Genomic DNA, 12,500 nt, shown 5'->3' with positions numbered 1-12,500 from the left:
TATACTGTATATATATATACTGTAAAGGATGTAGTGAGCAATTTCTTCTTGGCTCGAGGTGCTATTCTTGTAAGTTAGCAGGTCTGTACTGTAGATAAGTACAGGGTCTACCTCACTATAGGTGAGTTAGAGTCCACCCCGCCACAGATGAAAACAGGGTCCACCCCACCATATGTCAATTACAGTCCACCCCACCACCACAGATGAATACAGGGTCACCCCACCATACAGTAGGTGAGTTAGAGTTAGGTAGCGTACACTAGTATTTTAGGCTGTAATGTACATGAGTATGTTATATTGTGTACATGAGTATGTTACTGCATGTACGTGAGTATGTTATATTGTGTACATGAGTCTGTCATATTGTGTACATGAGTATGTTACTGCATGTACGTGAGTATGTTATATTGTGTACATGAGTCTGTTATATTGTGTACATGAGTATGTTACTGCATGTACGTGAGTATGTTATATTGTGTACATGAGTCTGTTATATTGTGTACATGAGTATGTTACTGCATGTACGTGAGTATGTTATATTGTGTACATGAGTCTGTTATATTGTGTACATGAGTATGTTACTGCATGTACGTGAGTATGTTATGTACTGTAGTGCATGTGAGTACTGTAGGTCATGCACTCTACACGTTATATGTGAACACAGTGATCTCACCAGCGCTTCCGTGCTCTCCCACTCCACAGGCTATCGGCTGGCTTTCAATTACCTCAAATACAAAAACTACACTGAGGCCATAGACGTTTGCCACAAGGTGGGTTACTGCTGTCACATGCACACAAGTCACACTAAAGCATATCTCAACATCAGACATTGTCCATTTAGCGTTCTGTGTTTCAGCAGGATTAATGTCAGTGGATATGCTTGTTGTTACTGTTGCAATTCATTTGTGCTCAGCATACAATGGGTTTAGAAGCATAACATGGTTTTAGAAGTGAAGTAGTGTTACATTTACAGCCAGTAGCCCCCTATATACAACCCTGCCATTTACGGTAAGCTGTATTGCATAGGGCAGGAGTTCTCTTTTCCAACCCAGGCCCCCCCCCCCAATCAGCGTTGTCAGAAATCTTCACTTTGGAATGTGTTTATAAAAATATCTGTTTGAGGGGGCTAAAACTCAAACATATATAAAAACATATGCGTTTATACAAATATCTAGATATGTGTAAACGAGCCCTAAGATGTTTCCATGTGTAGCAGAAACACAGGAATATTCCGGTTTACATGTTTATCAGCATAATGTTGAATAAAGCAGCGACATACAGTAGGAGTAGGCTACTGCAAAATAGGTGAATTTGGCCACACTGGAACATTGTACTAGCCATACTATTGCAGTGCCCGTTCAAACATGCTATTTCTGTAGAAAACCTGTAGCCCAATTACATGCCACATGTGTATCTACTTTAAAAATAGGGTTATGGGGGAAACTATTCCAGCTAAGCATTCAATAATGAATGCTGAATATTATAAGCAGAATTTAGGTATGGCTGCATGTGACATTTTTACAGATCAAAATGACATAAGCATAACAGCTGTTTTGAGTTAAGGCTATAAGTTTATTGTTCAGCTTGTTGAATTACTTCCTGATGGTGAAGGCAAACCATTTTGTGGAATGATGCATCATCTTGTGGAAATAGAAATGTGCATCTCCGAGGAGCTGTAAGAGTGGGCTTGCTGAAAATTCTGCCATTCATGTAATGATTTTTAACAGTTATATTGAAAATGCTATGCTAACAATGCTAATCAAGTTGATCAGCTAACTTGGCTAATGATTTCTTGCAGTTACACTAAAAATGCTAACTATGCTAACAATGTTAACAATGCTAACCAGGTTGATCAGATAACTTAGCTGATGATTTCTAGCAGTTTTGCTAAAAATGCTAACTATGCGAACAATGCTAACCAGGTTGATTACCTAACTTAGCTAATGACTTCTAGCAGTTATGTCAACAATGCTAAAAAAAAAGGCTGCAAAAAAATACAAAAAAAATTTAATTCCCCCATTCAAATCAATGGTACCGAAAACTACGTATCGTGCCTGAATTTTTAGTGTTGGAACCGCGTCGATAGCTCAAATGCTCTAGGAGAAGAAGCATTTCCAAAAAGTGGGTGAACGGGAACAACACGTTGAAGTAAACTTAAGAAAAACAATAGAAACTTAAGAAAAACAATGTGCTTTGAAGCAAGCCCACTAATTTTCAACGATGTAGCTCAACAATCTCTGGTAGACTAGAAGTGACATCACCCTAAGCCTGCCACTTGTTGTCTGTAGCTGATTGAAATGACATAAGCCTAAAGCTTTGATGTATGGCTATATATTTAGCCTATTTAATAACTTAATGATATAGAAGACAAACCATTTTGTAGAAAGATGCATATGAGATTTGCAACGCTGGAAACTTTGGCTGCATAAGTGACGTGTCGCTCTGTCTGCCACTTGATTTCTAGATGTGGGAGCCTGTGAGGCATTCGGAAAGGTCATTCAATTCCAAAGTAGCCTGGGCTATTCAAAATATTGCACCTCATTTTTATGTCATTTTGAATAGCATACACTGCATACCCATGTTTATTGGCGTGTTGTTGCAAAATCTGCAGAATCATTTTAAACAAGCAAACTGCATACAGGGAATCTTTAATGATGTCAGCATTTTGACCCGTGATTCATTGCTGCCAATACGCTTACTCGATATATTTTGAATTCATTATCCAAACTAGAAAAGCACTCAGAGAGCGCAAACCTCCGCTAAGCGAAAACATAACCGCCTCCTGGATCCAGACGGGGATACGGATCACTCCCAAAATGTAATCATTTCTTCCCTCCTTGGATCATTTCAGACCATTCCTGATTTTTAAAAATTAAATTTTTATGAACATTTAAATGTAATCAAAATCCATCCGTAACCTTTTTGAGTTATTTTGTGAAAAAAACAAACAGGCAAACAAACAGATAGACAGACAGACAAAAAGACAACAAACGCTGATGAAAACATAACCTGCTTGGCGGAGGTAACAACGTCAAACTTGGCACTGCAACAGCTGTTCAACAGGTTGTGTTGCATTTTAAGCGCAGTTGGGAAGAGCCTGCGCTGCACAAGTGACTGCACCTAGTCTACCGAAATAAGTTTTATTGCACGTCTGAGTTAGGGGATTTTTCTCGAACGGCGCCCCACAGAAATATTATTTCAATTTGGAAGTGAGCTGTTGTGCCCCCCTTGTGATGTGTTAGGGCATCCTCTGGTTTGAAAACCACTGGTATAGTAGCCTGGCACGCCCTCCCAGTGACGTAACGCCTTCGGCTTTTGCTGTCGCTGGTCTGGTCAACTGCTAATCGGGAAGGATTTCTGAGTTCCCGAAATCTGCGGAACTGCCCCCTTTGGTCGAGAACCAATCAACTTTGAGCAGCTCCAACGGCTCTGGGTAGAGGCGTGTTCAAGGCAGAGGAAAGAGTGTTGTTATTGGTTTAAACTCGGCAAACCGCTTTCTGACATCGACCAGTAGCAAATCGAGGCACTTAAAGGAGGCGGGTCAACCAGCGCTTGGAGAAACCGTGTTAGCACAGGCTCTTGGTCAGACTAAAGTCTCGCAGAGCTTTTGAAAGTCGATGGTAATCAGGCTACTGGTATAGGGTGTACTTTTCTGAAGAAAAAGCACAGGAGATAACGACCAACCATTAACCACTTCGTTAGGTGAAGTTGCAACATATGGATGTTGCTCCCTCTGTTCAAAGAGAGAGAAAAAAGAGGAAAAAAACATGTTATCATTCTCACCGCCCTTCCTTCATCTGATAACCCACAGAACACATGACTCACAAAGATCAGCACCCTGTTGCACATTAGATGATAGGTAAGGTAAGGTAGGTAAGGTACTTTTATTTTTATAGCGCATTTAACGTGCACTGAGTGCAACCCAAAGCGCTTCACAGAACACAGAGACAGTGCCGAAACGGAGTGGCGTAGTCGCCAGCGTACCCATGACAACACAAACAAATTCACACAAAATAACAAGACACAATGCCGGACGGAGTGGCGTAATCGCCAGCGTACCCGTGACACCAAGACATACAAGACAGACAAACAAATAAACAAATGTCAAATAAATAATAAAACATACAAAAAACAGAAAAGTCCACGTCAACCTAGTCCAATCAACTGCACTCAAGTCAGATGGCTGAGAAGTCCCAGAGCAATGAAGACGTAGGCTACAGCCTAGCAGCTAGCCCTCAATCGCTGGCAGATCCTCAGCAGATGAGATGGCCTGCAGGCCCAGCCGATACAGCCTGCTGGCAAATCGTGACCATCCGACCATCGCCGCTGACAGGTACCAGGAAGATGCGCCGATGCGCTGCACCAGAGCGAAGGGACACTGGGACACAGAAGGATCCCCCGGTGCTCGCCCGAAAACCGCGTCCCTCTCCTGCGCCAGACCAGCGGATGTCCCAGCTGAGCTGACAGTCAACCGAAACAGCCACCGAGTCCGCTGTCTCGAAAACAGACCAGCCAGCAGCATAAGAGGAGCCCCGCGGCCCCAGTCCAGCAACACCAGAGTAGACTAGTCTCCTTGCCTTAAACAGTCACAGTGCCTACGGCAGAACAGCTGATCCACACAGCGCATGATAGATGATACTGTAGAATATGCAGTCTTTGTTATTCAAAGTAATTTTCCAGACTTTGAACCCCCCCCCCCCCCCCCCCCACCCCGGAAAAAAAAAAAAAACAAAACATGGAAACAAATCTTCCAAAGTGTGAGGGACCCGCTTTCTTTCTTTCTTACTTACTATCTCTCTTTCTCTGTGCTTATGTTTGTACTTATTACACATGTCTGATGATTTCATAGGCCTAATGGACACTTAAACTAATAAGGAAAAGTCTGAATATTTGTTGGACCAAACTAGGTAATCAATAATCTTGCTTGAGACACACACTATTTCAAACTAATATTATTATATAAAATAGGGTAGATAGGCTTTAATTTTTCAAAAGGTTTTAAAACGTTTTAATAAGCAGTTTTTAGGCTATATTGTGCTAGTGTGCTTAACCAACCAATAAAGTTATGTGAACTGTCTTCATATGACATGTTAAACTGTAGGCTACCTGTAGGCACAGACTAGGCTACTGATCAGGGTCCTCCTGTAACTCGACAATCAAATGTAGCCTACATTTAATTTACGCATGGCTTACGAACTAGTAATGATCCGGGTGTTACTGAAACTTGTTGCAAGTCACACACATAACTCAAACGGTTACGTGCGTTACGTGTGGTCTGAAGCAGTTGCAACTTTTTTTTGGCTATGTTACTATAGCGAATCATTTGAGTTGCATATCTTTTGCGTAGGCTTTGCGTAAGGTCTATGCACAGTGTGCTTCGAGTAACAGGGCCCACTTTTCTTAAAGACAGCATTATCATGTCAATCAATAGCCTACGTCTCTGGACAAAACTAACCAGCCCAGTTTATGAGCATTAATTCACATTAACCTTTGATATACTGATAAAGTCTGCCTAAAACTGCACGCATTCTTCATCAAATGAACTCGTTATGTCTACATGTTTGTCTAATTTCGCTAACTTTCATCATTAGAAGAAAACAACCTATGCTACGTTGCTACACTAATCTCAGCGTCTTTTTCTAATAGAAGTTTTAACTAGCCCACCTGTGAAATCCCTCGGCATCTCTTCTCGCCAGAATCACTATTCCACCTGACATCTCGCATCTATCTGCGCTCACAACAGAGGCTATACTTGGCGTGCGCGTTCTGTTCGCGTTGCGTCTTTGTCAACAATTAGCTTCCACTTACTAAACGCATAGGGGCTACATTCACGCATCCCTTGCTGATCACACGTTTTAAGTGCGGCTCTAGAAACACCTCAAGATGCGTTAGCGTCTGCGCATGATTTCTAAACTCAGTTGTAAATTCAATTCACCTTGACCCCCCCCCTCTAAATATTTTCTCATCGGATCTGCACGAACCATGTAAGTCACCTATTTTTGATTCAAAACGGCGAATTTCGCCGAAAGGTGAGGAGTTTGCATGCCTGCAGTTTCCAGACTGCCTTAACAGAGTGAATCCATTCGCACGCAAGGCAGCGTGGGAACACTCAGGCTAGATGATCATGCTGAATCTATGTGAAAGTTTTTTTCTTGAACCATACGTCCCAGTACATAAACTAGAGGGCTGGTGAATACAAAGGCGATAAAGATTGATAAGCTTTATCTGTTCACCATGTCATGTTCACAGTCACATTCACATCCCCACACTGGCACTTTTATGATCCTACACCAAAAATGACCCACTGTCACCTTAACCCAGTGGTCCTGGATGATTCACAGAATAAGCATTTCACTGTACCGTGGGACACTGTCTCTATACTAGTACATTTGACAATAAAGTTTAATTGAATTTCTGTCTGGTTTAGGTTTTGGAGGAGCACCCTGACTTCCCCCAGATTGAGACAGACATTCTGAACCGGGCCCAAGTGTCTCTGAGACCATAACTCTAGACGCCACACACACACACTGACTATACTACAGCCACCGTCACTGGACTTAGACCAGCTCAGAGTTTTTATATATATATGCTCTAATTTTAAATGGACACACGTACTGTATATAATATTCAGCACTGTAGTCATGTATGGGCTGTTGTAAAATCTATACTACAATTCTATATGATTACTTTTTGTATCCATAGATGTGTGATAGTTAGTGTCGTAGGTATATATCAAATAAAGCAATTACTTTATTATATGTGTTATATGTGGTTAGTTAATATTAACTGTAGAAGGTGTATGATCGGTAGAACTGATAATGTGATGTCACCTCAGGGATCAGTCACATAAAGTAACAGCTGTTTTTGTAATTTCACATTTGAAAAAACGCTTCACACACACCCCCATACAGAGAGAGTGAGAGATAGAGATATGCATTCTGTGCATACTGTGGGGGTCATGACTTAAACTGTCAATATCTTGATGTTTCAAAACAGCTCAGTCATGTCAGGTTTATTTTAAATCATTGCGATCAATTCACCCCAGGACAGACTGCTCTGAAAAAAAAACCGAACTGCTCTGTGTAATAGCTTCCTCTTGAGGGGCAGTTTCTCACCCACTTAACTGTTTTCAGGGCACCGATTGCATGCTTCCCACTGGCTGTTTTTATTACCCAATGCAGCCATATCCTAGCGAGTGCCCTCTCAGTTGGCGCAGTTACACCAACTTGCCTCCAGGGGGCAGGACACACACTGGCACAGCACACAGGCTCAACTGCGTGACCTTGTAGGGAGAGTCAGTCAGAATCCTTTTGCATAGTACTGTAGTTCAGAGCACCAACTCAACGTTTTACATTTGGAGTTTGTAGTTTCTTTTGAAGCTCATAATTGCAACCTGATAGACAGAGCTTGTTGTACACTGACCCTTCCTGTAATTGCCTTCCTGTAATTCTCCTGTCTGTCAGAACCAAGGGAAGATGTTAGTGAGTTCGAGGGAGATTTCTGCTGGACATTTATTGCTTCTATTAAACGATTACACTGATTAACTCAGACATCATGTTTTGTCGATAGCGCATCATAAAAGTGTTGCCACTCACTGATAATTTGGCAATTTCCCTGGTCCATATCCTCTTGCAGAGAGGTCTTGATCAGATCACCCCGGGCCCGCCCCCCTAGCTGGTACATTACAGCCCATTTCTGATTCCAGAGAAATGGAACAAAACATGTGAAGTTGTTGCTGCTAATTATCATTATTTTAGATGTAATATTGTTTTTAAGACAATTGTCTTCCTCAATTTCATGGAGAGGACGTCAATCCTTCATGTTATAAACTTAATTTATGGGGATTTTGTTAACTATACATTACCATGATAACATCGAAGGCAGCTTTCACACAGAAAGTCCTCTTGGGTAAATGTATTCTATTGAAATAGGTTCTATCATCAGCTAACATCAACAGAAATGCAAAACAGTTACTGTCTAAACGCTCTTTATTGTTCATTTGATGAAAATGTGACTGTCAATGAGGCAGAGGCATTTAGAATTAAATTAATTTGATTTGATATTGCCTGTTGTGTTATTTCACATAACCTGTTCAACCCATTCGACTTTAATGGCCATACTGTATGTGCATTTCCAATACCTGCAGCTGTTAGGATTTAAATTGAAATGCTGTAAAACTGAAGGTCCCCTGCATCCATGCTAAATATTGAATTAGCTGATCTGATGTCCCTGTGCTCAGTAATGTACAGTATATAAGATTGGTCTTTCTCATGTTCCCCAAAGTGGACTTCATGGGCAGGGAAGAGCCTTCTGTTCTGGTAAAATAATATTAAGTTAATATAGGGGCCTCTCCTTATGCAGCAGTACCTCTTTTGTTGTTTTGTTAAAGCAGCTAGAAATGTGCATCCATATAATATAACTGTAATCTCATAAACTAAGGAACTAGCTTATGTCACTGGCAGTCTTCTTACAGAAAGAAATTGACATCTAGGTCTGGAGAGCCTACTGTACATGGATTTGGGTGGTAGCTCAGTTAATGAGGGAAAATAAGACTTGTTACATCTGTAGGCCATAATAAAGATGTTTTCAAATATTATTTCTTTTTAATTATCTACACTTTCTGAACCGTTTTAGTGTATGTGTCAGGCATCTGTGAATTTAACATTGAACTTTATGAGAACATTACAGTTAACTTACAGTTAAGTACAGTTAAACCAAAGCTATTTTGTTGTGTCTCTCGCTGTTTTTGACTGTATTGTGTGTGTGTGTGTGTGTGTGTGTGACGTGTGTGTGTGTGTGTGTGTGTGTGTGTGTGTGTGTGTGTGTGTGTGCGTGCGCGCATATGTTTGTGTAAGTGCATAACTGAGGTCTGAATTTGAGTCAGAAGCCCCCTTTAGTATGTTGATAAATGTAAATTAAAACAACAACCAAGAGATGGGTGGAAGAAGAAATAGAGAGAGGGTGGTTGGGTGGAGGTTGTGTCAGAGGAAGTGATGGTGTCATGATCAGTTGAGTACCTGGCTCATAACGGCATTGGAGCTCAGACGTGGAGAGAGAGCGAGAGAGAGAGACAGACAGATAGAGGAACCTGCTCAAGAGCACCCAGGGTAAGACATTCATCATCATTCACACAGCACTCGCTGGTTGGAGCACTACTGCTCACACAGATAACTTGCCCTCACTGTCAACGTTGCTTATAATTACAGTCCATGCAAATGCACTGTTCTGTTATCCGAAGGCTTCTTCTTCTTCTTCTTCTTCTTCTTCGTCTTCTTCTTCTTCTCCTAACCAAAATTTCTGCGTTTAATTCAGCTTCAACCGTTTAACGTAGAAACTTTGTTATGTAGGTCTTGAAAATGAGACTAAGACAATGTATATTTCAGTTCTGTAAACTTTATACTTTTTGAGATATTAGCAAAATTCAAGCTTATTTTTCCCCATTGACTTTGCATTGCACTGCTGTGCTGTGACATCACAAAGGATGCTGATTAAGCTGATTTGCACCTGTGTCAAGGACCAGCTGCTCAAGGCCCTAACAAGTTTAATTGACAGCCAGTTAAATTGATTGCACCTGGATCAACTAGGCCAGCTCTCTTTGTCTCTTCATTCTACTAGGATATAAGGCACATTCCTTCCAACTTTCTATCCATTCCTCCTCTTCAAACCATTCACTCATCCACACACACACACACACACACACACCTGACAGCACTTATATACCATGCACTCCACAACAGTTCTCAACTTGTTCACACACACACACACACACACACACACACAAACACCTACTCTGTCTCAAGCTTTAAGCATACAATCTGACTCTCTTAAGACTACAGATCCTGTTCAACTTCCTCTGGCCACAACTGTTTCTAAATTAAAGTTTGTTTCACATTTTATATTAATGTATGTATTGCTTGCATGCATTGGTAATTTCCTCAAAATTACATTAGTTACTTATATAGTCTTCTGGATGAAACTGTTAAAGAAAATATTATCTGTCGAGAGCTGAGATCAGTCAGTATGAATGCTGTAAAGAGACATCGTTTAACACGTTACCGTAAGGAGGCATCGTCGCTAAGCTTCGGTGTGGCATTTTGATTGCAGCTTCCGCAGGCATCCTGAATCAGGCGCTGACCCATCCACTGTCCAGTAGCCCCGGCTGACGACCTCCCGTCTGACACCAGCACCCGCCCCAGCCCGAACCCCAGCGTGCTGTGTCAGGATGTACCAGAAGCAGCCTCACCTGTCCGGCCCCCAGTGCTCGGTCATCCAGGGGGGCTACACGCCGCCCGCCTCCCTCTCCTACTCCGTCCTCAGCCATGCCGGGCCCTCCACGGCCATGGGGGGGCACCTGGGGGTGACCCCCGAGAGCGTCCCCTCCTCAGCCAGCCACAGCCACATGAGCCAGGAGGCCGGGGGGCTCTACTGCCAGCCCGTGGGGGCCCAGGGACCCGGCATGGCATACATGGCAGCGCCAGCCTGCTCCACCAGCACAGGAGATCACCAGGGCCAACAGAACCACATGGGACAGCAGGTAGGCTGACAACAACACCGCCGTGTTTGGGTTTTATGCCGAGTATGTGAGTGGTGAGTGGGTGTATTTTATCTCTATTAGAGAGAGAGAGAGACAGAGAGAGAGAGAGATCACTGTCACTGATATAAGCTGGCTAAGCACTTTGCTCTGTGCGTGGGTGGGTACCTAAGCACATCTCCCTTCAGACCCTGTTATATTTTTACATTTATTCAGCATTTATTTCTTTTGGCCACCAACCAGAACCACTGAGAGCTTAGAACCTGTTAAGAGATGATGAGGCGCTCGGAGCCTGGCTGGACTCTGGTCCTGGTTGTGGTCCTGCTCTGCTTCAGACTGCTGCTGTAACATTAGCCTCTGGCTTTGGCTCCTTCAGCTGAGGCTCAGTGTAGCGTCCCTCTCCTCTGACGATGTGCTGCCCTGTTTGGCGTCTTTTTCTGTCAGGACTTCTCCTCCTTCCTCCTGCCCCCTCCTCCTCCTCCTCCCCCGGGTCTTCATCATCATCGTCAGCCGGTGGGCAAGAAGGGCATGAACAAGGACAGCATGGAGTACCGTATGCGTCGCGAGCGCAACAACGTGGCCGTGCGGAAGAGCCGGGACAAGGCGCGGCGCCGCATCCAGCTGACCCAGCAGAGGGCGCTGCAGCTGCAGCAGGAGAACCAGCGACTCCAGCTGCTCATCGAGCAGCTGACCCACGAGCTGGACACGCTCAGGCACTTCCTGGCCCAGCGGCCGCTGCGCTCCAAAGCTGAGGAGAGCTGCTGACCGTCACCACGAGGACCCGAGGACACACACACACACACACAGACACACACACACACACACACACACACACAGACACACACACTCACTCTCTCTCTGTCTCTCTCTCTGTCTCTCTCTCTCTCTATTGCTCTTCTCTCTCACACACACACACGCATGCACACACACACACACACACACCTTTCCTGGTGCTACCCTCCTGTGCGGAGACTGCGGGCCTAATCTAAGACATGTCCCCTCCTCCACAAGTCACACATGCACTGGGCGAGAGCAGAGACGGAACACAAGTGGGGTACCTGAAGCCGGCCAAACCACCTCACAAAAGAGTACACAAGCCCATCAAAAAACTTTTTACAGTCACAACATGACAAAAAAATGACCTCTGACTGCAAAAGTGAGCTCTCTGTGGTCAATAGTTACCCCCCAAAACTATTAGAGATTATCAGCTGAACAAGAAAAGCAACTTACTGTTGCTCTCAGTACAGAAGTTTTCACAAGACAATCTGTTCACAATGCATTGATTAATATTTGTATGTAATCTAGAGTGTTTGAATAAAAAAGTTTTATGTTAATGAGCGAGCCTATGTACTGCTATTTGTGCTTTATAGTGCTTGGTATTGAAATATGAAAAAGTTCACCACCGTTCCTATGTGAAGTACTGTTTCCTCCAGTATACCATGCTAAAGCCTAAATCACAGAACACAACAGTTTGTTAGTTTGTTCAACTGTTAGTGCTGCCTAGGAGCTCGGGATACATACTGTATCTACAGTATGAAACATGTTTTATTTAAATATGATGTAGTGAGTTGAATGCACCTATAAAACATGCTTTTGAGCGTTTACATACAGGGACAAAACAGATGTTCCCATTAAAGCTGATCAAATAAAAAGCAAAAAAGAAAACAACAAAAACATTTCTGCCTCCAAAGAGGTTTTTTTTTTGTTTGTTTGTTTCATTTTTTAAAAGCCTTTCAGATAGTGGAAGCTGCTAACTCTGATATTTCATATTATACAATATTGTTTTAAGCAGTGTGATCTTACCAACAAGATAAACAACAAAAGTAAACAATTGACAGCAGTAGACAGCTGTTTAAATATAAAGACGCAAGACGTCAATGCTACAATAACATATCTGATGAACACTTCAGGTGCACTTCCTCATAATCTTATTTAGATCTTTCTTTACTGCCGAGGGTGTTATATTACT

At 42.8% G+C, this 12,500-nt stretch overlaps 2 protein-coding genes across 2 annotated transcripts in view; both read left to right on the top strand.

Moving 5' to 3' along the window:
- Positions 1 to 6,720, top strand: part of ttc21a (tetratricopeptide repeat domain 21A) — a 23,320-nt gene extending 16,600 nt beyond the window's left edge. The window contains exons 28-29 of the mRNA XM_062521970.1: positions 703 to 770; positions 6,428 to 6,720. Coding sequence (XP_062377954.1) covers positions 703 to 770; positions 6,428 to 6,505 — 146 coding nt within the window. The 3' untranslated portion in view covers positions 6,506 to 6,720. The remainder of the gene's footprint in view (positions 1 to 702; positions 771 to 6,427) is intronic.
- A 2,322-nt stretch (positions 6,721 to 9,042) lies between these two features.
- cebp1 (CCAAT/enhancer binding protein (C/EBP) 1) lies at positions 9,043 to 11,872 on the top strand. Its single transcript, XM_062521077.1, has 3 exons — positions 9,043 to 9,107; positions 10,105 to 10,534; positions 10,976 to 11,872. Exons 2-3 carry the CDS (start codon positions 10,223 to 10,225, stop codon positions 11,294 to 11,296), a joined length of 633 nt encoding a protein of 210 aa, XP_062377061.1. The 5' UTR covers positions 9,043 to 9,107; positions 10,105 to 10,222; the 3' UTR covers positions 11,297 to 11,872.
- Positions 11,873 to 12,500: the final 628 nt, after the last annotated feature.

The sequence above is a fragment of the Sardina pilchardus genome, chromosome 19 (assembly GCF_963854185.1).
Source record: "Sardina pilchardus chromosome 19, fSarPil1.1, whole genome shotgun sequence".
In the NCBI taxonomy this organism is placed as follows: Eukaryota; Metazoa; Chordata; class Actinopteri; order Clupeiformes; family Clupeidae; genus Sardina; species Sardina pilchardus.
The sequence above is the reverse complement of the archived record's forward strand: the minus strand, read 5'-3'. Positions and strand labels throughout refer to the sequence as shown.

Coding starts and splice junctions, on each gene's coding strand:
- cebp1 (XM_062521077.1), top strand. CDS start 10,223: ATGTACCAGAAGCAGCCTCACCTGTCCGGCCCCCAGTGCTCGGTCATC. Junction 10,535..10,975: donor AGAACCACATGGGACAGCAG/GTAGGCTGACAA, acceptor TTTTTCTGTCAG/GACTTCTCCTCCTTCCTCCT.